Source organism: Larimichthys crocea, chromosome VII (genome assembly GCF_000972845.2).
Source record: "Larimichthys crocea isolate SSNF chromosome VII, L_crocea_2.0, whole genome shotgun sequence".
NCBI classification, from domain to species: domain Eukaryota; kingdom Metazoa; phylum Chordata; class Actinopteri; family Sciaenidae; genus Larimichthys; species Larimichthys crocea.
Window position 1 is genome coordinate 92,089 of NC_040017.1, and position 26,457 is coordinate 118,545.

Consider the following 26,457-nt stretch of genomic DNA (forward strand, 5'->3'; position numbering starts at 1 on the left):
GGCCTTTTTCTGTCTCTCTTCTTCATTTTTCTCACTGTCTTTTTTTATCTCTCTCCAGAGGACGTTGCTGTTAAAAGCTTCGAACATGGTGGTCCAAACTAATCCAAAGCTGCTCGCTGTTAGTTTGAACCGAGCCACTATCACAAAATAAATTTACAGCCGACAGAGCGAGGGATGGGACGGAAATGGAACAGGTAGAGAGTGCATAAACTGTGACAGTGTAATTAGGAGTCGGGAGTAGAGCCTTAATAAGCACAGGGCTGCTCTCTGCACGGAGAGGGAAGCAGCAGACACCTTTCTTCTGGAGACTAGACCAGAATAAAAAGTGGATATAATGCGGCTGGACAGTGTATAATTTCAAAGATCTAGTACAGAGGGTCCTTTATCATCTCAGCCCAAAAAAGTCTGGTCAGGTAGGTCATAACATAGTTTTTACAATCACACACACAGGATGAAGGAATTTCAGCGGCTTAAATTACACAAAGTCTGATAATTTCCCCAAATTTGAGCCTTCATGACCCAGAATTCATTGTAACATGATGTCAGTGAACTGCACACCCCTCTGAAGTAAACTAGAGGATAATAAAGGAAAGAGTGTTTGCTTTGGTCACGGTTCATCACCAGGGAGTCAAGCCGCCTTTGAAAGGAGCACTTCTTTATTGTATTTAGGGAACAAGCTGTTTATTGTTCCTTTCTGTTGGTAATGAAGCATTCCAGGAATGAAATGAGTCAGAAAGAGTGTTTTGAAGGTGCACACACACATATAGCTTGTTTGATTGTTTGTTTGTTATAGACCACTTTTTTTTTCATAGTAAACTAGTTTCAGCATTGAGCTCTGACATTGTATTTTCTTAAATTAGGTATGGGAAGTCAAAAAATAAAAGCCAAAATCCAAACAGCAGAGGTATCCTGAATTTAAACAAAGTAGTCCATCCGACCACAAATGTAGACGAAAGTGTTGAAGCGGCTGCACTGAAAGGCTCGGTGTAACATGGTCATCATTGAAATGGGGATAACTGTGCACACTTGCACACAGTACAGACATTTATGGTGTTGCAGATGGTTTGATAACATGAAGTAGCAGATGGAGTAATGAGAAGAGTGAAACAGAACAGCTTGAGAGGTTTAAACTCCGCCCACTCCACACACCAACCAATTGCTGCATGAAGTGGATGCAGTTCTGATGTTGGGGAAAAGGTCTGACACCTCCCCTTCCTTTAAAGTCACACCCATTTCTTTACAGGCCCGAACTGAGGTACCCCCCGATGATACCGCTATGATATCACCAAGGTCATTATTTTCAGACTTGAAGAAGCTCTTCTAGAGCCGCAGAAGAGTTTGTTTTGGGTGGACAGCACAGCTGAAGAAGTGACATACAGCTAAGGGCTGTGGGTTGGAATCAAACCTTCAGTGCAGACTCTTAGTAGATGTGTCACAGTCTCTCTCAGGGGAGCTGACAGACATCGTTGAAGACACCCGATTATACAACTAGTTGTCACAGGCTGAGGTCTAACTATGCCATGGAAAAGTGAACTTGAGATTTGTGAACTCACCCTTCAAAACATGTCCAAAACTCTGCAGATGCCATGAGGTCACAACTTGTTTTAACTTGACATATCATTTTAACATTTGATGGACTGCTACTTTTTATCTGCAAAAAGTTCTTACAGCTCATACGTCGTATATACATCATGGTGCCCTGTTAATTTCTTAGGGTTCAAATGAAAATCCAAAAAGTATACCCCTAAGATCGTGATCAGAAAATGTTTCATTTTCTCTTACACACACACACACACACACACACACACACACAGAAATGAGATGTGCTCAAGTCCTGCGGTCCGACTTCTCTGCATGCTTGTAATTCATAAAAGATCAGAGCACTGCTCTTTCCAGCAGCAGTGTCCAACTGTATTTGTATGTATAAGATGTACCCTTAGAGATCTCTCTCTCTCTCTCTCTCTCTCTCTCTCTCTCTCTCTCTCTCTCACTCTCTCACTCTCTCATACTCTCTCACTCTCTCATACTCTCTCTCTCTCTCTCTCTCTCTCTCTCACACACACACACACACACACACACACACACACACACACAGATATTTGTACCCCACTGGGAGTCTTTTTAAGTCTGAACGTTTAATGTTTTCTGACTCGGCCTTGGAACTCTGCACTACTGGGATATTAAGACAGAAAAACATCATCAGGACACCCCAGATAACCAAAGGGTCTTCTCCTTCTGCACAACCTCACAGTTCTTAGTGCAGTGTTGTCCAGCAGATTCGAGACCCTCTTTGATTTGTCTTCCAACAATCAACAAAAATCATTTCACATTTATTTTGGAGGATTCAGGCTTTGGTGACAGTTTGGAGCTGCTGAGAAACAAATCTTCACAGCATGTTCAGAGATTAGCTGACTCTGAAAAGTTCCAGGGTTTTGAAATAAATGATGGGTAGTTGAATGAACCGTGCTGTCTCTGTGTCCTCTGCCTCTCCAGAAACTCTTTGGCAGCCACGAACCTTCATCTGTTCAGCTCTGGGTCTCCTACAACCGTCAGCCAATGAAAGCTGCCCAGTTCATGACCCGACATCCAATCACAGTAAGTCTCCTTTACGTGTACTATAGCAGCATGTCTGAAAGTATGTCTGAAGACTAAATGATTAATTGATGTTGAAAGAGGGACCCTCAGTGCTTTACTGGACTCAAAGCTAAATGTCAGCATTAGTCAAATTTTTTGTGTAGCTGCTTGTGTAGAGACAACATTTAACATGTTTTCCAATCCAAAAACTCTTAACTGTGACTTTTTGACATTTACTATCGGACAGGTTTTGTGCACAACCTAAACAGAGGTGGACTGAAATAGAGAAACAGAGAGCATGTTCTGACACAAAGATACACTGAAAAAACATACTTTTTAAATATTTTATATAAGAGGAGGTCAAGGGGACGTGACATCATGGAGGTATCATAGAGGACAGTAGATGTGAGGTGTAACAGAAGATGATGCCTGATGAACTGATGCCTGAGGCAGCTGTCAGAAGGAGAGGAGCTTCTGCTGACAGCTACTCAAATGTTTCTCAGTAAATTTGAAGAATATTACAGAATATTCATTTAGCATCAAGTTTATTTGAGTTATTTATTATATTTCAATTCATCTCTGCGTTATATTTTTTCAGATGAAGCCTTTAGGATAATTTAAATTGTATTTTAAGTGTTTTTCTCCTGTACACGACTGGTCTGACTGGTCTGAACTTGTACATTTCCTTCTTACCTCAGAGGCATTCAGCGAATGCCACAAAGTCTCTCAAACCACTAAAACCTGTTCATACGACTGGTTCCTGCATGAGACCCATTGATTTCTTATCAGTACCCAGTGTTACTTATCAGTAACATGTCGAAGGCTGGTGACGCACATAGCCACACAGATCTAAGAGGGTTAGCATCAGTTTGAAGTGACTGAGTAGATGATCTTGTTGTGAGATGTGGGAATTAATTAATTTATTATTCCTCCAATGTAAATGTCCAATATTATTTAAAGCATATTTGTTTCTTATGACCGAGATCTGAACAAAGATGAGCAAAATGCTACGAGAAGGTGTGTAAAAAAAAAATAGCAACAACTATGGTATATGGTATAAGTAATTGAAGTAGTAGTAGGTTGTCTGGGGGTTACCTAGAGTCTGCTAGCTTAAGTAAAGGCCACACGAGCTGCTAGACAAACAAACAATACACAAACAGCTGGAGGCTCTGTCAGAGTCAAGTCGACACTCACACATAACACTATATATGGGCACTTACTACACCTAAGTCAATTGATAAGCCCAGTTCACTATCAGCCAGGCAAACAATGATAAGGTCAGCATAATAATAGGAGTGTACTTTTCCAACTAACACATGAACTGAGCACAACTGAAAAAAACAAAAGTATTTTATATGCATCGAATATTTCAAACCCGTGCTTCACATGCAAACTTTTTTCAAGGTTTCGAGCGTATCTCGTTGCCTCCTTCATTGACAGGAAGTTGCTTGCATTTCAGAATTTCCTGTTTATTAAAGAGAGGCAGCAGTGTACTGTCAAAAAAATGCATTCAAATCTAGTTAGTACACATTGGGTTTTGTATATATTGCTACAGATATGTTCCCAACAAGGTCAGCAGTGCCTCCATGCTCAAGATTTTTTTTGTTGTGTTGTTGCATGTTTGGGGTCTACAGTACCTTGTAGAGAGCTAAGATAAAGAGCTTTATAAGGTTTTAGACCCCAGAGTTAACATGATAATCTAGATTATGGTCCCTAAATGATCATTAAATTTATAAGCTTGTATAAATTTGGCGATTGGCTCATCAGAGTTATCATGAGTTACAGTCAGCAGCAGCACATCCCCAGCTCTGCTTCACTCCTGTCTGTTTCAGTACACTGTGGTTTACTTAAAATAAGCAATCTGCATGTGAACAGTGTGGTTCCCATTTCTAAAAATATGTGACACAATCAACTTCCTTTTGGCTTTGGTGGAAGAACCACCTACACTACTTTACACAGTACACACTCCATGTTTCCACTGTGATATCCAGCCTTTTCACACTGTGTCCAGTCATGTTATTGCATCTTCAGTCTAATCAGGCAGTGAACTAAAGATGACCTCCTCTTTTCTCCTAACAGGAGTACTACATAGCAGATGCGTCAGAGGACCAAGTGTTTGTGTGTGTGAACCACCTGAACAACGTCACACACCTGTACATCTCAGACACACAGGGCCTGTCCTTCTCTCTGTCACTGGAGAATGTTCTGTACTACAGTCCTGAGGGCTCAGGCAGCAACACACTGATCAGGTACTACACACCACACACATACACACTTTCTTGTTTCCATCACTTCAGAGGACATTACATTGACATACATTCAAGGTCTTTTTTTTTTTTTTTACATCAGTAACAGTATTAAGTCCTTCCCGCCATGCTTTTCTGCTGCTTATATAAAGTTATCAAATAGTGAACTGAGGCTAAGCAGAAGTATAAAGTAGCATTGAACAGAAGCACAAGAACATCAGAATTATACTTGAGTAGCTAACAAAACAAAACAAACAGAAAACCCCAACATGAGGTCCATTTGATAGCATTTTCCATCTGTATTATACAGCCTTATCAGCAGATTGTAGTTGCAGTTGTCATGGAGATCTGTGGATCTGTTCACATGTGGGCTCAGTGGCTGTTACCATTTTATCCACATCACTTACAGGACTTCCTGTTTCATCTGGCATATAATTCATTATGAAGGTACATACAGTACATGAAGGTAGTTTGTGGAAAATAACATTCACTGAAACACTCGGGTATTATGTCAAGGTCAAGGTACACGCTATTAGCCTGATAATGGCACACAGATGTGAGGCCCTGGGTGTCATGATGGAAGGCGATGCAGTATCTGGGACGTCTCTTGTCTGCTTTGAAATGTTTTGTTTGGTGACATAGACCAATGGGTGGACAGAACAATCTTCTGCACTCAACATTATGTTATCATATTACATGAATCACCCTCATGGGTGCAATATCACCCTCTGCTCATCCATGCGCTCTCGTAATTCTATTGAGTGAGAAATAATATATTAAAGCAATAACAGTGCTGTTGGGAGTGCTGTTATATTGAATATCAGCACAGCTGTTATTCAGGCTGTTTTAGTTGAACGGTTTTGCCTCATTCCTACAAATCATCTGCCAATAAAAATAACGCTTGTAGCGAGTTCTTGAGGTGTTGAGGCAACAAAATCTAAAATGTACAGTTTGTATGGAATAACAGTTTATCTTTATGAATTATAGTCACGCTGAATTGGCGCAGCCTTCGGGAGCAATTTGGGCTTCAGTATCTTGCCCAAGGACACTTAGACATGCAGACTGGAGGAGCCTGGGATAAGCCACTCTACCTCCAGAGCCACGGCCTCCCTAAGACATCACACAAGTTGTTAGAGATGGCAAGCTATGACTGGTCAGGGTCTAAGTCAAATGAAAGAATTTAGTGACCATATATAGAGAAAAAACTCTGGTGTAGTCTTGTTTGCATTGAGCTTGACAGTAGCTGTGATACAGTCGAAAGCTCAAAAAACGGATCGAGTTGGGATTATTTAGCTCAAACTGTGATTTGTAAGAATTAATTTTCATGCTTAACAGTAGTTGCATTATTTGCTTTTGTACAAGCATAAATTTGTACCAGCATATAAAAATGAACCTGTATCAGGATAAATTAAGCACAGTCTGCAGACAATTGAGTAGAGTCCCTAGCCACCTCAGGAAGTGCCAGTAAGGCCTCTAGTACCCATCATTACGAATGGGTGCTAACACTGATGACACAAAGGCTTGCAAACATAGATGAGTAATGCTTCTTTATCTAATAAAAGGCAACATATTGATGTCATGCCACAGCTCTGTCTGAACCCTGTGCTCTCGATTCATTGTTTTTCTGCTCACTCTTCTCCATAATCACATCAGGAAGATCCTGTGTCTTTGTTTTGGCAGAAGCAGTCACACAGCGTTGGCTCAGGTGTTTTGTCTGACTATGGTGATTCTTCCTGTTAATGAAATTAGTTGTGTCTCCTGTTTATGTAAACACAATGCATCCCCGTGCTGGACAGATTGGTTAGTCTGTGTGCGTGATTGTATGCACGCAAGCATGCAGTTGTTTTGCATCATTTCTGGGTAATGAAGTTTAAGCTTCCTGTTTAGCGCTCGGCGCTGTGTGAAAAGTTGCCTTGTACAGCTGTAATTTCAAAATGCTGATGCTTTTAGTTCACCCACGTTTGCCCTGCAGCGTCCTCGAGCCAAGTGAACAAGAGCATGTACAAGAAATACCAGCGATTTTTCAAAAATCTATACAATGAATGAATCAGCAAAATGTTTCTTTTAGCTGTAGCGAGGCTAAAATGACCACACATCTCTGTTTTTAAATAGAAGTACAGCACCCCTCCTTCATTTGCTATGTCAGCAGCTGTGGTACATGAAGCAAAAATTCTGTGTCCCTCTCTGACCCTGATGATGATGATGTATCCCCTCTCTGTTTCAGGTACTTTGCCAATGAACCTTTCGCAGACCTGCACCGCGTGGAGGGGCTGCGAGGAGTCTTCATCGCCACACTCATCAACGGCTCGGTCAGCGAAGACAACATGCGATCCGTCATCACCTTCGACAAGGGAGGGACGTGGGAGCTGCTGCAGCCACCTGCTGCCGACAGCCTGGGGGGAACTGTGGACTGCCAGGTACTGCTTGCCCCAACAAAAAAAAAACACAACCCCACCTCTCTGATCATTACAGTGCATATCTGATCATGCTGTGAAGTCATCAGCAGTGTTAACTCCCGTTTTCACCAAGCTGTGTCACAGCAGAGAGAACGTGACCTCTGTCTCCAAACAATGGTGAAGCAGCTGCGGGAAAGGATGTGGTTTCTTTTACAGGTGTTTAGAAACTGCGATTCCATCGCTGCGTCTAGACTGTCGCTGGAGTGATTCGCAGATTAGTTGGCTGATTAATTGGCAATAATTCTGATAATTAATTAAGAGTTTGACGTGGTTGGCAAAAGCATCTTTAATGTGAGATTGATCTGTTTGTCTCTGTAAATTAGAACTGCGACTAATGATTATTTTCATCACTGATTAATCCGTCCATCATTTTCATGATCACCATTTCCAAGGTGATGTCCTCAAATGTCACTTTTTGTCCACTACTCAAAGATATTTACCATCAGAGAGGACAAAAGAAAAGAGAAAATATTCATAATCGAGAAGCTGAAATCAGGGAATTAAAAAAAGAACAGACGCAGATTAATCGATTATGAAAATAGTTTTTAGGGGATTGATTTAATAGTTTACAACTAAGCGATTAATCCACTACATTGCACATTGCAGCTTTAGTGTAAATGGAATATTTTTGGATTCTGGACGGTTCAGCTGGTTTATATCTGGTGCAAAGCGAGCCATTGCCACTTGGCTCCACACCCTGAGGTTCACTCTATATCAGTTGGTTTTGCCTTCAACAGGTGATGCATTATTAGTACATTTTGTGGCCATGTCTTGTAGAGGAGTCCTGTGTCAACATCCAGTTTCCAAAGGTTCATTATTTATTTAAATGAACACAAATGAAATATCTTGTGATGTAACCTCTCCTCTCCTCTCCTCTCCTCTTTCAGCTCAGTAAAGGTTGCTCTCTTCACCTGGCTCAACGCTGGAGCCAGCTGTTCAACATCCAGCTCAGGAGGATGCCCATTTTATCCAAGGACTCTGCACCAGGACTCATCATGGCCACAGGTGGGACGACAAAAGCGGCAGTAATCCAAGACTCTCAAAATGCTGAGAAGTCCAGTTGACATCTATGTGCTGGAGTCAGGGACGGCTCCATATGAGGCTCGGTCTGCATTTTCTGGACTGCATAAATGAAATAAATTTAAGTGTTTGGATCACAAATTAGGTCTTTTTCAAAACTGTTCACCTCTTATTGTATTTTGAAAAGTTCTATCTCATGTTGGATGAAACATGTCAGCATGAGTATCTCTCAGTCAGGACAGATACATTTTGGGTGCCATCTTTCTTCCTCTTGTTGTGATGACAGATAAGCTCACCCTAAACAGGAAACTCAGCAGTCGGCCTCTGTGGCAATTGAGCTGCCTCTCTGTGTCTTTTAGCAGATATCAACTTCCTGTGTTACCCAAAACAGGAAATGTGCTTGCACGCTGCAATAACTAGAAGGTGCTCTTGTTCTGTCAAATCAGAAGTCGTAGGTAAAGGGAAACCTGTTTGAACACGCTGCAGACGGATGAATTCCTCCGAGTTTCTCTGTGGCAGCAGCAGAGTTTGTGCGTGCAGTTTGAAGCCTCTCTGCCTCTTCACAGCTGCTGAAAAACATTGATTTGGTGATACTCTCCAGTGTCTAGGAGGCTGCTTCCTCTGCACCCGACCAGTCCCTCTAATTAAATTCTTATTAGATAATGTGCATGCAGATAGAGAGGGAGACAGAGAGTGGAGGGAGGACTGGCAATCGGTGTTGCCATGTGCTTCGTTATCGCTCTCAAACAGATGGGCTAATTACTGCTGCAGCGCCCAGCGGGCACTCGACGGGTCAAACACACTCATGAATTCAGGCTGGCATGTACATACACAAACTGCACAGACGTGTTTACATACTGCTCATATATTCCTCCACACATTTGACCAGTGTGTCATTTGAGATCATTATTAAAGCAGTATAATTATTACATCAAAGGGTTAGTCAGTGTGTTACCAACTCCAGACGATAAGGCAGGCAGCTCAACCACACTGAAGTGAATCTGAGCTAACCCATTAACACAAATATTCTGATCATGAGACGCTGATAGTTCGACCCATTTGACATTATTTCATTTCATTCATTCCAACTCAAACTAAATGTTGTAATAAGTGAAATGTTGTTCCTTTTAAAACATATAAACACCAGACATTAAGCACACGAGAAACATAAGAGCCTCGTGATGAAACATTAGAAGATCAGAGAAAACACCAGCAAATGTTCAAGATATAAAATATGTTGTATCTCGTTGACATCCAGAAACGTCAGTATCTCCTAAATCTCGTTGTTGCTGACCTCCAGTCATTTAACTTTGAACTTGGCTGCAGTGAAGTGCATCTGCACCCCAGAACGTGGTGACATCACTGAAGGTTGTGGTTACAGACACATTTCTGCCCACACCTATCAGTCATGGTGGCTGTTTTACTTCTGCTTTTCAGCCTGTTAAGGTCCTTTTTAAATTGTGACGCTGATACACACACACACACACACACACACACACACACACAGTGACAGCATGTTTGTGTTTTCCAGTTTCATTTGTTGTTTGTTTATTGTCTCGAGTCCTCTTGTCTCCTCGTGTGATGATGTTTAATGAGTCATTAGCTTGTTTTTATACAGACGCAGAGTGTAACTCATTTCGGTGGCACTTTACAGCGCTCAGCAGAGACACAGCAGACACAATCTGAGTTTAATCTGCGATTCTTCAACTCATTCAGCCTGAAATGAGATTTGATTAGCACGATTGATGTCTGCAGATGTAAGCAGGTGTTGTCTGCCCTAAAGCCAAAGGCGAACACTGCTGTATTCATTATCCAGTCCATAAAGTCCATTCATCTTGACGGAAGGAGGTGTGTGTGTGTGTGTGTGTGTGTGTGTGTGTGTGTGTGTGTGTGTGTGTGTGTGTTTCTGTGTGTTTCTGTGTGTGTGTTTCTGTGTGTGTAAAATGCCTTTTTGTCTTCTGCTTGCAGGATCTGTAGGCAGGAACTTGGCCAACAAGCCTAATGTGTATGTATCCAGCAGCGCTGGAGCCCGGTGGAAGGAGGTCAGTTGAAAATCTGTCACAGATGACAAGAAAAACACAGTTTCTAAAACACAGTCACATGCACCACGTCCAGAGACTTTTCAACATGTCACAACACATTTGGACTCAGCATTTGTACAGGCACGATGGACCTTTCAGCACTTTATGCTGCAATCAACCTTTTTTTTGAAAACACATCTAGAAGTAGCATTAGCATTAGTTCAACCGTAAGCTTGTTTACCGTATGTTTCACAGATATGGTGTGTTATTAATTGATTAGTGGCAGGTTTTATCCTGGAAGGCAGGAAAAATCTGTGAGCTCAGGTTTCATTTGCTCTGGCTGACACAGCTGGCTCCCCTTCAGTTCAAACTTAATTCCACCCGTCATGGCGTAGGTTGGCCACTCATAATCATTTATTAAATATAATTCTTGTCTCACGTTTCTCTGCTCTGATTGGTTATTGCGTCCAGTCTATAGGTCTGTCTAGTGCAAAGCAGGAGGCTCGCGAAACTCAAATCAAACTGTCAAACCAGGCAGTGTTGATCAAACATAAATCAAAAATCTGTTACTATTTCTCTCCTCGAATGTTCAGAAACATTTTTTATGATACTGTTTAGCTGGAATACAGGAAAGTTTATGATTGGTCGCCATTTTTCTGCTTGAAAATGGACCAAGCACCATCCTAAATTAAATGTGTAGCTCAGTGCTTTGTCAAATGCTTCGTTGCTCTGATTGGTTGTAGGTCACATTTTGTTGCTCTGATTGGTGGAAAAATTTGTCCAGTTGCACCCTTATGAATTTTGGTATGTGCCCGTTAATAATGGTGCATGGAAATTGAAAATTAACTGGAAGATTCGCAAATGCAAATCAGTTTGATGATTCATTTAAAAAAACAGCTACCAAAACAACGAGCTGAAAGACACTAAAATGAGCCATAAATCTGAAGTGACCTGTAGACTAGGACTAGGATAAATCTCTGTGGGTTTGTTACTGTCCTTCCACACACTGTGAATATGAAAAATAATGTAGCGCAGCTTTAATTTTACTTAAACCTTCAGAAAACTGAAAATATGTTGTCGATGGATAACTGCATGTAGATGATTTGTCCTGCAGATATATTCAATAGACTAAACCCGATGGTCCGTTCTTTCTGTTCTCCAGGCACTGGCAGGCCCTCATTTCTACACATGGGGTGACCATGGTGGTATCCTGATGGCTATTGCACAAGGAGGCCCCACCAAATATCTCAAGTAAGTCCAAATGACCCAACCTAACTCTGCCATTTTACCTGAACTAACAGTTTGAAGCATAAAACCCAGGAGAGGCCTGGTTTACGACTGGAACACTTCCATATGAAATCTCCAAACAAAGTCGAGCACATAAACGGCACCTGCCCCAGTGGATGTGCTCATTAGCCAGCAGGAGCAGATTGTGTGAGCGTCGAGCAGCTTGTTGTAGAGAAAAAACTGTAAATAAAGCTTCCCACAGGAAACAGAAGTCTAATAAAACACCTGTATAGCAACAGCAACAACGCAGGCTATTCATATTCATGTGAAGGTTATACAATATATTAATATGAATACAGCTGACCTCCTTTACATACAGAGGAATCAGTTCTCTTACCCTGGTTACTCAGTAACCTGCTTTTGCCTTTACAAATCAAGTCAATATAACTAGGTTATACTGTTCATTCTTAGCCTCATGTTAGATAGGTGTGTTTTCCACATCATGTTATCTTTCTCTATGTTCTGTTGTTGATTTAAAAAAAATGAATGGGTAGGCAGCACATGACAGGAAATCCTGGTAACTGATACAGATACAGGTTGCCAACAATACATGCGTCATTGTTGCTTTTAATAAAATAAAGGGTTAAATACTATCGCCAAGTTCTTGGTCCTGGTGGAAATGTTAGGCCTGCTGTGTATGATATAACTTCTGTTATGACTTGGTGCTATATGAATAAAATTGAACTGCATTGAAATACTTGCTGTGTCCCCGTTAGTTTCAGCACCAACGAAGGCGAGACGTGGAGCGGCTTCCAGTTCTCAGACAGGGAGGTGTATGTTTACCAGCTGCTGACTGAGCCCGGCGAGAAGAGCACCATCTTCACCATCTTTGGCTCCTACGCCGACCAGAGGCACAGCTGGCTCATCCTGCAGGTCAACACCTCCGATGTGCTTGGTAGGTCGGCGGGTCTGAGGGAGGGAGGGAGGGAGAGAGAGCAGAGAGAGCTTTTATGTTCACAATCTTCAGCTTTAGCAACAACAGAGATTTATTTAGTTTATGTTTCATCTGCAGCAGAACGCATACATGTATTGATAATCTTTGAATGATTGTTTCAGAGAGCTCCATGTATTCTCATGTGTTTTCACAACGTAATTAGGGTATGTTGAAGTGGAGTTATGTCAGATATTTATCCTACAGCAGTTCGGTGAAGCAGACAGGGAACCCTTTAAGTCTACTAGACGGAGTGTTTTATTACCTGAAATGGACCACCAGGATCATTAGTGAGTTCCTTGTCAGTGTCAGATATCTGTAGTTTCCCTCATTTTTTCCCTCCAGGTGTGCCGTGTTCTGAGGCCGACTACAAGCGCTGGTCTCCGTCAGACGAGCACGGTAACGAGTGTCTGTTAGGCAGAGAGATTACGTTCAAGAGGCGAGCTCCCCACGCTACATGCTTTAACGGAGAGGAGTTTGACCGGCCCGTCACCATCTCTAACTGCTCCTGCACGCGGCAGGACTACGAATGGTTAGTAGTCGTAATAGCAAAAATGCCGGGTAACACAAGGTGCTTGACATAAGGGCGAGTTAATAAGTAACAAGCATGCATAATAATATTACAATATGTCGTATTATAAACACGTTTATTACTACATTATAAGACATTATAAGCACTAAAGCCCTCATCACCTTTTACTTTCTCTCTTTCCTGTCTCTCATCAGCTGTCAGCTGACAGAAATAATAAGAAAAGCATAGTTAACTGTTAATAAGTGCATAACAAAGTATGTAGACTGTAGTGTAACGTTATTATAAACTAATATTATTAACATTCTTAAGCAGTCTATGACCTGTTAATGTGTCTTACGTGTTCTTATAAATGCCTTTTTCACAATCTAACAGTTATCCTGTTTACAATGTTATTAACACACTTATATAGCCTCATTAACACATAATATTGTTTATAATCACCTTATAAGGTCTTATTACTATTAACTAATGCTTATTATTTGCATCTCAGTATAAAGTGCCCTCAAATGTTGAATTCTAAGTGATGATGAGTTCAGTCGTGTCCTCTTCCTTCAATCAGACTCGACAAATATCTCAACAGAATTGTTTGATTGGAGTCCGTCTGTGACAGATTCATCTGACTGAATATGATTTATTAACAGTCATATATTTTCATGTACGGATTTATATTTATCTCTAAAAGTCTGTCCATACAATGATTATACTTGCTATCATAAATAGCTTTTGAAGACAAGATGAGGCTGATTCTCCGACACCACATTAGAATGACTCAGCTCAAAGACTTTAAGATAAAAATCTATATTGATTAGATTTAGTGTGAGGGGGGACTTGTGTCATATCAGCAGCAGAGGTAGATACTGGCTGATGTCTCACTCATTAAATTTGAATACCGGCAAACCAATACATCGGTTTAAGCCGACTCTGCACATTTTTATTGCTCCTCGAGCTCCCGTCACAACTCATAATGAGTGTGTCTGAAAATGCACATCAGGTGCTGCCATTCAGCGTGGGGCAAAAGCTAACGGCCTGTTGTTTCTCTCTCTCTCTCTCTCTCTCTCTCTCTCTCTCTCTCTCTCTGTGTTTACTCTACCAACCACCCTTCCTCCTCCTCCTCCCCCCAGTGACTACGGCTTCAAGCTGAGTGAAGACTTGTCCCTGCAGGTGTGTGTGCCTGACCCTGAGTTCTTAGGTGACCTCTACGCTCCTCCAGTCCCATGTCCTGTCGGTACCACATACCGTCGCAGTAAAGGGTAAGCTGCTGCTGTCAGACTGTACAGTGCAGAAATGTGCTAGTTTAGCTCAGTGTTGCATCTACACCGCTGTGGATTCATGTTTACACAAGGAAATGTTGAGCTTTTTTACTCCCATTTGCATTTTGTCATCAGGTTTTATTCAATAGAATAGAATTCTGAACTCTATTTTGACCAAAGCCAGATCCATGGACCCTATCAGGCAACGTTTTCTATTTGTATTTACTGTTGTCATAAAACTGAAGCAGGAAAACAGAGGTGAGAGCGAAACCTGAGCTTCAAGTAAAAAAATCAGATTCCCTTATTTGATATATCCAAATGATCTGTTCTTTGTTTTCTTTTGAAGCGTTGTAGTTTATCTGATCACCTTGTGGATTATTCACACCAGCCTGGAGCTTATTACATCATAATTTAAGACCTACAGTCATTTCCATTAACTGTCACTACCTGAGAATTCCCCAGAGTGCAAAGCAGCCTTTGTTCTCTCTGGTTTGGTACCGTCATGGAGCTGAGAGCTGCTGCTGCTGCTGTCACTTCATGTGTTTGGTGAGAGCGCCACTAAGTGTTTGCCTGAAGAAAAAACACTTCTTGTTTGGTTCCTCCTGCAGCTACAGGAAGGTGCCAGGCGACAGCTGTAGTGGAGGAGATGTGGAGTCCAGGCTGGATGGAGAGATGCTGCCTTGTCCTGTCGGAGGTGAACCTGCACTTTATCAAATCATCAGTCATGCTGAATAACAGGAATATGAATCAGCTTTAGATTATTATCTGAAGCTGCTGCTTTCACACACACACACACACACACACGTGTGTGTTCATGATGATTTTGTTTGTTTTGTTTTCATCAGTATTTTCTGATGAACCTCCTTCACAAGCAGCAGTTTTCTTTTTGCTTTCATTTCAGCCAGTTTCCTGTCACTTCACTTTTATTCACGTTATGAATGTATTAGAATGTGTTAATTGCTGCTGAACACTTTAAACGCTTATCTTTTAAATCGAATGGAGAATGTGGCAGCTGTAGGATGAATTCTTGCTGTTTGCGTCTTAATTATCACTTGTGAACTGTTTTTAAATACTCCCACAGCTTGATTAAAAAAACGCTTAACTACTGTCATTCATTTTATTTATTTATTTTTTTTGTTTCCTAGATCTTTTTTTCTCTGTTCATTTCAACATTTTATTTTCTTATTATTTTCTAGCTTAATGAACAGAAAGTGCCATTTACTTCACCGTCAAGGCTTTAATTGACACTTCTCTATGCAACAATGTTGCTGAATTAAACAGACTTTTGACAATATGACTGTCTCTAAAAGAGCAAACAAGAATCAGAATAAAACATAATATCCAATCGTCAAACTTAACAATCACAGTGCAATCTGCACACTAGTGTCATGATAGTATAGAATCAGGAGATTAATGTATCATCGTAGTCCTCTTGATAACTTTGTTATTCTTCACTGTAAGATTTTTTTTTTACTCCTGCTGGCTCTTTATAACATTCTGATGTGAAACTCTGGACCTCTCAGCTCCAGAAGGTTGAACCCTGAAGTTTAGCTTATTAAAAAATGAATCACTGGAATGGAAGATGAAGACTGAATGAGAGTAAATCTGCAAATCATTCTGAAGATTTTACTCTGAATTGTATCTTGTATATATGGAGTAATTTAAAAGATATAATCACATACAGACAGAATATTACGTCAGTACAAACTGTATCATGTGATTAGTTTGTGTTTCTCTTCCTGTGCTCTTTCAGAGAGTAACGAGTTCATCCTGTACGCTGTGAGGAACTCCATCCATCGCTATGACCTGGCCACAGGCACAGATCAGGCCCTGCCTCTGGCTGGCCTCAGGGAGGCCGTGGCTCTGGACTTTGACTATGACAGGAACTGCCTGTACTGGGCTGACATCTCACTGGACACCATCCAGGTCAGTGAGGAGGTTCCAGCCTTCTTTGCCTCGGGTCAGAGTGGTTTGTTTAGTGTCCTGTGCTCATTGATGTGAGCATAGAGACTCAAGAGAAGCTTCTTTTTCTGCATGTGAAATGAATGTAACTGTACCTGCTCGGTATCATGCAGCAGCACAATAATCTCACCAAGGTTTCCCTCCTCTCTCTCTGCTGCAGCGGCTGTGTCTGAATGGCAGCACAGGTCAGGAGGTTGTGGTGAGGAAAGATCTGCAGAATGTTGAGGCTCTGACCTTTGACCCCATCAGTAGACTGCTGTACTGGGTTGACGCCGGAGCACAGAAGATTGAGGTATATGAGTGTGTACTTGTTCTTTGTACATGTGATTGTACTTCATATTGTGACACAGTTCAGTGTTTACCACACGATTTTGTCAGACTGTCGAGGGTGGACCAGTTTGGTGCACTATTAATGGTGCTCCAAGGGCTGATTACTGATCACAGGAAGCAGTGTTGGACAATACCGATCACAGAGTGGAGCGGGTTGTGTTAATAAGGTTGTTCGTAGATGTCTTACCCTCAGAATGCTGTTTTTTTTCCCCACAACCCTATAGCCTGATGACATTTCTTTGATTAGTTCATTCTTTTCTGTGGTCCAAACTGAAACTGATGAAACGTTTCACTGCTTTTGAAGGTGTCTAACCCTGACGGCGACCTGCGTCACACTCTGCTCAACTCTTCTGTCCTAGAACATCCCAGAGCTCTGGTTCTGCTGCCTGGAGAGAGGTGATATACACATTCACATACTCCCTCTTTGTCATGATAAATTCTCTAATCGTTAACTTTAACATGAAGTCATTAAAAATAAAGTCATTCAGATTAGTTGGGAAAATACAGAATGTATATATTTCTTTTATCTAAAAGTCGAACAAGAAGTGAAACAAAATTCTGAATGGTAGTTTTAGTCTCCACAAAAAATAACTCCGTCTGTCTCCTCCAATGATTCTAGTGTGAGGCCTCAGAGGAATGGATGACTAGACAACATGTCACACTTGATGTCTTAAACTTCCACTTCTGCAAGTGTGCTTCTGCTTTTCTTTTTGTGATAAAATGCCTTTTCTCTTATTCCCCTTTTTGTTTTAAAGAAAGTGGAAATTTCTGCCTCACTTCCTCTTTCTCTCCTGCTTGGCCTCTGTCAGTAGGTGACAAATAAGGAGGCACCTTCAACCACACAGATGTAATAATCTGACATTTTACAGCCTTTGGTGAAATATTTGATTAAATCTCCATGATAATATATTACAAAAATGAATTTCTGCCTCCATCTTGACCTAAATTGAGAGAAGTCTCAATCGCTCAATCGAGTTTAAACTAAATTGAGACAAGTCTCAATTTAGTTTAAACTCTAGGTTCTCTCAATGAGTTTGTTCCCACAATGACAAACAAACAATCCAGTTTTCAGTCTAAACTGTGTGAAACATTCGAGTTCAATAGTTCAAACTGTTTGTGTGCTGCAGTCTGATGTTCTGGACTGACTGGGGAGACCGAGCGGCCGGCGTTTACCGGAGCTACATGGATGGAACCAATGTGTCGTGCATCGTGTCCGAGGGCGTCCGCTGGCCGAATGGGATCACAGCTGACGACCACTGGCTGTACTGGACCGAAGCCTACAGCGACCGCATCGAGAGGGCTGACTTCACCGGGGGCCAGAGGAGCGTTCTCATGGAGGGGCTGCCCCACCCGTATGCTATTGCTGTCTTCAAGGTGAGACTGAGTAAACACCTTGTTTTGTATCAGAAAATGGTCAGATTGGATTTGAAAATGTGTCCCAACTGAGAATCACTTCTCACAAAGTTTGTGTTGGATGCTGTTTCAGAATGACTTGTACTGGGACGACTGGTCCAGAATGGGAATCTTCAAAGCTCCAAAAGCTGGTTCCCAGAACAACGAGCTGATTGTTGGCAGACTAACTGGGGTCATGGACCTCAAGATCTTCTATAAGGGGAAGAATAGAGGTGAGAAAAAGAGAATGGAGCCACAAGATAAAAAGAAGCACTGTCTTCATAATCGTCTTCTACTCCTTGCTTCTCAATAAAATGGGGTCATGGGAGATAGTAGTTCAACAGTAGATACCACACAGAAATAGTAAAACATCACCTGAAACCTGTGAATCTCTAGTTATAAATCTGTAATAACATTGTGGTTTCTTTGGATTGGATTGAGGTAAATGATGGCTGATCCCTTGCTTTATTAAGACTCATAAATTGTTTCAGCACTTTTTGGGTTGATACCATTTGTTTCACAAATTTTTGACCACTAAAACCATTCTGGAATACCACGTTAAGACACAAAGACATTGAGGAACACCATAGGAAAAAGTCATGCTAAGATTTGGTATCAAAACTTTTGACAATTGTCGATTGGATAGCGAGCACTTTTGCTTGTTTGTTTCATGAGGTTCATGAGGCTGTGATTATCCTAGAGGTCGTTTTATGCATTGAGGTAAAGTTTAAAATGGTTTCACTAGATTAAAATGGCGACTATGACGACTCATATCATCATTCATGAATACAGCTGGGTTCATGAATGAGTCTCAGCTTTCCAGTCACATCCAGTTTTTGCAATTCCAAAACTGTTTAAGGAGCCCAGTATGCAGAAATATTCAAATGCACTAGGAGAAAAGAATACGTTTATACTGCATGAGATTAGTATAAAGTGGGCATGTCTGTATGAAGCGGAGTCTCGTGGGCACCCAGAGAACCTTTTTTATTCAGAAATCTTTAGATGAGAAGTCAAGGGGTCCCTTGAATATGGCCGTGCCAGTCAAACTTTACCCTGCTCATGCTCAAACTGAGGTCCTGATCTCCCGTCCACCAGGCCATAATGCCTGTGCTGACCAGCCGTGCAGCCTACTGTGTCTGCCTCAGCCCGGACACCGACACACCTGTGTGTGTCCAGATGGCGCCCCGACCGTAACCATGCCCAACGGAGAGCTGCAGTGCCAATGTCCCACCGGCTACCAGCTCCAAAACAACACCTGCGTCAAGACCGGTGAGCACATACTGCCGAATCATGATGATGATGATAATCTCGTCTCTGTTGGATCTGATTAATTAGCAGATATGTGGGTTTTTTTCTTTCTTCCAATCAGAGCACAGCTGTTTGCCCAACCAGTACCGCTGCTCTAACGGCCGCTGCATCAGCAGCATATGGAAGTGTGACAGCGACAACGACTGTGGAGACATGAGTGATGAACAGGAGTGTCGTAAGTATTCAGAGAACTCGCTTTTTAAAAAGCTGGTTCGACAAGAAGAACCGCACACGTTTGACTTTTGTTTGTGTTCTGTCCACTTTTAGCCACTACGACCTGTGACCCGTCCAACCAGTTTCGCTGCGTGGCCTCTGGCTCCTGCATCCCCCTGGCCTTCAAATGTGACCACGAAGACGACTGCGGAGACAACAGTGACGAGGAGCACTGTGGTAAGATGCATTACCAGTGACAAATCAACAATCTGTTCAAGCTATGCTTTTATACAACAGTTTGTGTTTTCTATAGATGATAATAAGCAAAAAACTGAAGAAGAATATTCTATAGTTATTATTTATCATCTAATTAGGAAAATAAATCCAAAATAAATCTAAGCTATTGGCCAAAAGAAAGATAGTCTAAAGTGTGTGTTAAGAAATGACAATATGCATATTTATAAGATAAAAAGTAAATAGTTTCTAATATAAATAACCTGTAAAGAGGTGATAGATTTTCTAGACTTCTCGATAGAAGTTCTCTACATTTGACAGCAAAATGACTCAGTTTCTGGCATTCTCATTAAGCTGCAGCTGCTGCAGTCACTCAGAAACCAAAGAAATTGCAGTAATCACTCAAGATTGAAATAAAAGTATAAAACATTTTCATGTCAACTTAATAAAGGTTTCATTCTCTCAGAGCCTCTTAACTGCAGACAGCACAGTTCTTTTTGACTTAAAGGTGGCAAAGCTCAGTGTTAACAAGTATTTGTAGGTTATTCCCAGCGCCATATTGAGGTTTAAGTAATAGAAACAGTGATGTTGCATGTTTTAGGAGAATATGTGTTGTTGTCCCTGTGGGACTCCACGGGCCATATCTAACTCATCAGATTGATATTTAGTTGTTAGCAGGCATTTTATTGAAAACTGACAGGACTTTGTGCCACTTACAGTTTTTTATTCTGTTCTATTTGTGTTTGGATCCCTGGTTGATGGTGAAAATGAACATATTTTCTGCAAACACTAACTGTATTTGCTTCTGCGTTCTCAGAGTCTCACCAGTGTGGCCCAGGAGAGTTCACATGTGCACGTGGGGTTTGTATCCGTGAGGCCTGGCGCTGTGATGGTGACAATGACTGCAGAGACTGGTCGGATGAGGCCAACTGCACAGGTGACAACTGCGTTACTGCCTATATCATAAAAAATGAAGCTACGAGATCTGTTCCAGTGGAAAATATAGAAGAACCCCCCCCATAGTCACAATCACACAAACAATATGGTCTTTTATGTACTTCATAAATGTATATATGTACTTCATTACAATATGTACTTTGGGGTTCAATGCTTTAATCTGTAATGCACCTCTCTGTCCTTCCAGGCCCTCCAAGCATTTAATCTCTCTTCCTCTCTGTCCCTAGTGGGCCACCATACATGTGAGGCCAATAGCTTCCAGTGTCACACAGGTCACTGTATACCACAGCGCTGGATGTGTGATGGCGATGACGACTGCCAGGATGACTCTGATGAAGATCCCAGATATTGTAGTAAGATAAGACACACATGAACGAGCTCAACAGTGCCATCATGACACTAGTGCTAGTCACATAAAACCTAAACACTGAAGCCGTAGTATAATGCCGTAGTATAATGCTAGACATCCTATCAGTCATAACAGCTAAAGGAGCGATCATCAAAGCACTGGTTCTCTGTTACTGGTACTAATTTGACTGCATTATTCATCCTTTCCAGAGGGAACTCAGTGTAATGGCTTCCTCTGCTCCAATCACACCTGCCTTCCAGCCACCGCGCACTGCAACGGCATCCAGGAGTGTTCAGATGGCGCTGATGAGAACAACTGTGGTGAGTAAATATGGCTTGGGTCATGAAAGATAACATCTGGATGATTTGCGCTAATGAGGTTTGCTGTTGAATACTAGCAGCCTCAGTCCAGGACAGTTAAAAAAAATTCAAGTATTATTTCAAATTTGTACAGTAAAAGTACTGCCGCTCCACAGAATCAGTTTGAGTGAGAAAAAATAAAGGTGTTTATGGCCTTGATGTCAGCTAAAAATAAGTTTATCTCGACTTTTAACTACAGAAAGCACAAGCCCTTTTAACGTTTGCATCAAGGCTGCATATCGTCCTGAGAAGTAAACAGCATCATTTTAGGCTGTCTGTGTAATGTAGATAATAACCAAGATTATGACCAGAGTAAAGAAAAATTAGAGGTTTTCTCAAGAAATTTGTGTCTTGCCCATTTACCAGCATTTATTTAGCACTGCAGTTAATAAGCCACACTGTGTGGTGCATCTTGCCCATACTATATTATTGACAGTATGAACACAACAAGCTGTATCGTTCAGGTTCCTAGGCATGGTACAGTAAATGGACTGTACTTATATAGTCTTCCTTTCTAGGCATTACAGCCAAAAGGCAAAATGGCCAACAGGAAGAATTGATGAGAGTAGCTAGTCACATAGGCTTGATTAATCAGTCTTTGTTTGTGTGTGTCCATGAGAGAAGGCCAAAATGGCTGACATTCAAAATGGAGGAATGACAATAATTGATATTAGACAGAGACTTCAGTTAAGTTAATCACAGTCTAAAAAACATATGGAAATTATAATAATAAAGCAAGTATGGTAAATCTTAATAGTGTGCCTTTGTGCTTTGCATTAGACACTAATTAAACGTGTGGATTTATTACAAATTAAAGCAAATTCTGCCATCTGCTAACGCACTTTTAAACACATTTAGACTGCTTCACAGCCACAATGTTATAACCAACTTGTAACCAATATGTTAATGCAGAGTATCGCTTAGCCAAAGCATGTTTTTGAAGAATAGGAATGGGAAGTCTAACTTAGAAGTACCGTAAAGGTTTTGTATATGACAAAATTCTCATGTGACAATGTAAGTAACAGACACTGCAGAGCATGTAGTTTAAGTATAATGTTGGAAAAAGTCACTGTGTTTTCTGTCTTTCAATCACAGACCCTCTGTGTACACGCTACATGGAGTTTGTATGTAAGAACCGAGCCCAGTGTCTGTTTCAGTCCCTGGTTTGTGATGGGATCAAACACTGTGAAGACGGATCTGATGAGGACGCTGAGTATGCTGGATGTGGTGAGGAACCCTCACATACCTTTACTTAATCACTGTACTGTATTTTTAAAAGTTAGTTTTTTATCCTTTAAACTGTACTTTATGATCTCCTGAAAGTGCACAAGTATAAACTTTTGTGTGAGTTTGATCAATATGTTTCTGGTAAAAGGGCCTTGAGCAGGTACACTAGGTGCAAGTCTTTATATAATTTCTCACCATGGAATCTGGGATAGGTTCACAGTCGGACTGTACATGTTGAAACTATAAATTGACCATCAGCGAGGTTTGTGAAAGAAGAGCTGCTGAGAAAACCACACAGACAAAAAAAAGTTTAACCTGAAGAGGTGTGTTTATACAGGACATCTTCTGTTCCCCACACACCTGCACACATTAACAGTGACTCATTAAATCAGGTTTGTGTGTCAGCAGAGCGTGATGTTTTGGATCTGTTTACATAGCAACAGTTAGTAACAGCTGCTCCTTCTGTCACTTGTTTTCTTGGCTGTTAAACTAGTTCTGTGGTATCCCTTCTGTTCCTCTGCTGAACCTAACGTTGCTGACTTCTAACTAAACCATGACTTAAACTTTGAAAATAATTTTAAAAAAAATAGACATAAAAACATGCAGTTTATCACCTGTGTTTATGATAAACGTAAAGGGGGAAACGACAGGCAGGAACAGATGAAGACAAAACTTATACATTTTACATTTTCACCCCCAAATTTGGCTTTTGTGCTGCTTATCCAACATTATGAAATATTGTTTCTTTTGTCCACAGACTCAAAACTCAAATTCTCATTAGGGTTCTACAAAAGCTCATTAACTCTTCAATTATACGTCTTCATCAAACATTTTCACTTTTGTTATTCTACTTGAAGTTACTATATAGTTCCTTGAAAGTTTGTGAATGTGAGGGAAATAATTAAGACCTTTAAAGCTGTAGAAAATACACATACATTGACCTGGGTCTTTGGAAGTGCTTTTTTGAAGGATATTTTTATTGAACTTTTTTCTTCTTCTAACAAACAAAACAAAAAACAGATACTATTAAAGGGGAATACTGTGTTACAGTCAGTGACAGTGGAGGAACATGTCCCAAATCCAGCCAGTATCAAAGTTTTGTTACAGATAAACGTACACAGACAAACAAATTAAACAGAAACAAAAGGGGAAGAGGGGAGGCTGTGGTAAGAAATGATCCAGTAAAATCCAGATCCATTGGAGGCAGCGTCTCTTAATATTGTGTCTGTTTTCTTTCAGCCACGCCAACCGAGTTTGGAAAAGTGTGTGACGCCTACACCTTCCAGTGTGCCATAGGAGTGTGTGTGAGCCTGGAATGGAAGTGTGACGGCATGGATGACTGCGGGGATTACTCTGATGAGGCCAACTGCGGTGAGGAGGAAACACTCAGCACGTCTTGTGTTTGTGACGAAGCCATGTGGGAAACACCGCCTGTGTACACAGACACACTGAATGAACCACGGAGACATTACATTTGTTCTCCTGCTGATTTTTCTGAACCGTTCTGTCGGCACAGCAGTATCTGATGCAAACTGGTGCTCTGTGTGTTGCAGCTGCTCCCACTGAGGTCCCAGGCTGCTCCAGGTATTTTCAGTACGAGTGTAAAAATGGACGCTGTATCCCAACGTGGTGGAAGTGTGACGGAGAGAATGACTGTGGGGACTGGTCCGATGAGGCCCAGTGTACAGGTGCACACATGTTAAAAGCAACACACGTGATAATTGAGTACTTTCACTTCCTGTTCACTGTAGGAACTCTTTATATATTTCACATTTTTATATTTGCCTCAGTGTTTGTTTGCCTAAACTTGAATCTCCACCCTTGTAGGTGGTGTTACTCCCCATACTGTGGCTCCTGGCCCGTCTACTTGTGCTCCCAACCGCTTCCACTGTGGCTCTGGAGCTTGCATCATCAACACCTGGGTGTGTGATGGCTACGCGGACTGTCCTGATGGCAGCGATGAGCTTGGATGTCCCACAGGTGCCTCCTGTGTTTGTACAACATAAAATCAAATAAAGATAAACATGTATGGATCCACACAGTAACATTCTGTTTTTTCTGTGGCAGCAGATAGTGGCTCTGTAACGCTGGCTCCAGTACCCACACAGGCCCCTCTTGCTCCACCTTCCCCTGGTCGTTGCAGTCGGGGTCAGTTCCAGTGTCGCCGGCCGCCCCTCTGCATCCCGGACTGGCAGCGCTGTGACGGTCAGCTTCACTGCCAGGACGGCTCTGACGAAGCCCAATGCCGTGAGTCTCTGCATGCTGCAGACATGTGATAACACCACCTTAAAACCTGCGTGATTCCACCGACATCTGCTGTGGTGTTGACAGATGAAAGGCAAAATTAATGTTGAAACGTTTCCATCTAAGCAGCATAAAATATTCTGTAGAATTTAGATGCAATAGTTTTTGCTGACACATTTTAGACCCCGATGATACAAAAAGAGCATATTTCTGCATTCATTGGAATTTTAATAAAATGTTCCTGGTACTGCAGTGGAAAACATTGTACAGTTCATGTCTTGGTGTATTTAGAGGCAGGTTATCCACTAACAAGAGCAGTCACGTAAAAGCTTTTCTCTGTGTCCAGCCACTCGTGGACCTTTGTCCTGCATTAACGGGACTCTGTGCTCTGATGGCGAGGCCTGTGTGTTGGACAGTAAGAGGTGCGACGGCTTTCTGGACTGCTCCGACCACAGCGACGAGGACAACTGCACCCGTAGGTCCCAAATACTCTTATCGTGATCGTATTGTATCTTATCGTATTGATTCTACTTGAGTACTTTCAAGCATTTGGTATTTTGACAGCAGTGCAGCGCTGCCACCTGGTGGTTGGTTGTCTTTATGTAATGCTTTGGTTCAAACATAATCCATGCAGAATCTCTTCTCTTTTCTCGCAGTGGACACACTGGCCTATAAAGTCCAGAACCTCCAGTGGACACCAGACTTCATGGGTGCAATCACCCTGACCTGGTCACGCCCCAAAAACCTTCCTGTGGACTCCTGCTACTTCCTCATATACTACAGGTAAACTACACTTGTTACTACCATTGTTACTACTACTGTAGCATGCAGTCCTTCCACCCTCTCTGTAAACACAAACCCCTCTGCGTTCTCCAGGTTCGTGGGCACCCAGCAGTGGACCATCATGGACACTCACAGCAACAAGACCAGCTACAAACTGACCGTGCTGAAACCAGACACCACTTACCACGTCAAGGTGCTCACTCAGTGTCTCAGTAAGCTGCACAAGACCAACGAGATGATCACCGTCAGGACACCAGAGGGATGTGAGTACCACACCATCGTCCTGACCTCATGTGTTCTACTCATAACTGCACTGTTGTAGTTGTTTTAATATATGAATATATACATATTTGACCTTTAAGTTTTGTACGGTGACTAAATTCAGCTACGGACAGTTCCTGCAGAAAACCGTTTATTCCTGATAAGATTATTATTTATTGTTGAATGTTGTTGAATCCTGAACAGAACTAGTTTTAAAAAAAACAGAGCTCATTTGGTGTTAAAGGGGTATTCCTGATCCACACTTATCTTCCAAATATTTCTGGTTTGGAGTCACACTTGATACAGGCTATGGTCATCTCACGACTCAGTTACTGTACCGTGCTCCTGATGGGCCTCCCAGCCCGCACAGTGAAACCCTTTCAGATTATCTTTACCGTGGCAGTACGCCTGATCTTCAATCAACCCAAAAGGTCACATGTTACCCCGCTGCTCATCGAGCTCCACTGGCTACTTCTAATTCTTCTAATTCTGACTACAAACTAGTCTCCGGTTCTACACCCACCTCCCTGAATAACCTTATACTGACATACGCCTGGCTCTGCCACCCTTTCGCTCAGGGC

At 41.7% G+C, this 26,457-nt stretch overlaps 1 protein-coding gene across 2 annotated transcripts in view; it reads left to right on the forward strand.

Moving 5' to 3' along the window:
- Positions 1 to 26,457, forward strand: part of sorl1 (sortilin-related receptor, L(DLR class) A repeats containing) — a 91,300-nt gene that overhangs the window by 49,395 nt on the left and 15,448 nt on the right. The window contains exons 7-35 of one of the 2 annotated variants that reach the window (XM_019259376.2): positions 2,494 to 2,595; positions 4,654 to 4,823; positions 7,045 to 7,237; positions 8,164 to 8,281; positions 10,265 to 10,338; positions 11,480 to 11,568; positions 12,321 to 12,499; positions 12,881 to 13,067; positions 14,189 to 14,317; positions 14,926 to 15,011; positions 16,071 to 16,243; positions 16,440 to 16,571; positions 16,914 to 17,005; positions 17,737 to 17,983; positions 18,096 to 18,234; positions 19,097 to 19,270; positions 19,371 to 19,484; positions 19,577 to 19,699; positions 20,514 to 20,633; positions 20,881 to 21,006; positions 21,212 to 21,322; positions 22,457 to 22,588; positions 23,828 to 23,959; positions 24,142 to 24,276; positions 24,416 to 24,568; positions 24,656 to 24,835; positions 25,179 to 25,307; positions 25,489 to 25,615; positions 25,709 to 25,878. In XM_019259376.2, coding sequence (XP_019114921.1) covers positions 2,494 to 2,595; positions 4,654 to 4,823; positions 7,045 to 7,237; positions 8,164 to 8,281; positions 10,265 to 10,338; positions 11,480 to 11,568; positions 12,321 to 12,499; positions 12,881 to 13,067; positions 14,189 to 14,317; positions 14,926 to 15,011; positions 16,071 to 16,243; positions 16,440 to 16,571; positions 16,914 to 17,005; positions 17,737 to 17,983; positions 18,096 to 18,234; positions 19,097 to 19,270; positions 19,371 to 19,484; positions 19,577 to 19,699; positions 20,514 to 20,633; positions 20,881 to 21,006; positions 21,212 to 21,322; positions 22,457 to 22,588; positions 23,828 to 23,959; positions 24,142 to 24,276; positions 24,416 to 24,568; positions 24,656 to 24,835; positions 25,179 to 25,307; positions 25,489 to 25,615; positions 25,709 to 25,878 — 4,036 coding nt within the window. The remainder of the gene's footprint in view (positions 1 to 2,493; positions 2,596 to 4,653; positions 4,824 to 7,044; positions 7,238 to 8,163; positions 8,282 to 10,264; positions 10,339 to 11,479; positions 11,569 to 12,320; positions 12,500 to 12,880; positions 13,068 to 14,188; positions 14,318 to 14,925; positions 15,012 to 16,070; positions 16,244 to 16,439; positions 16,572 to 16,913; positions 17,006 to 17,736; positions 17,984 to 18,095; positions 18,235 to 19,096; positions 19,271 to 19,370; positions 19,485 to 19,576; positions 19,700 to 20,513; positions 20,634 to 20,880; positions 21,007 to 21,211; positions 21,323 to 22,456; positions 22,589 to 23,827; positions 23,960 to 24,141; positions 24,277 to 24,415; positions 24,569 to 24,655; positions 24,836 to 25,178; positions 25,308 to 25,488; positions 25,616 to 25,708; positions 25,879 to 26,457) is intronic. The other variant, XM_019259377.2, reaches the window with a different exon arrangement.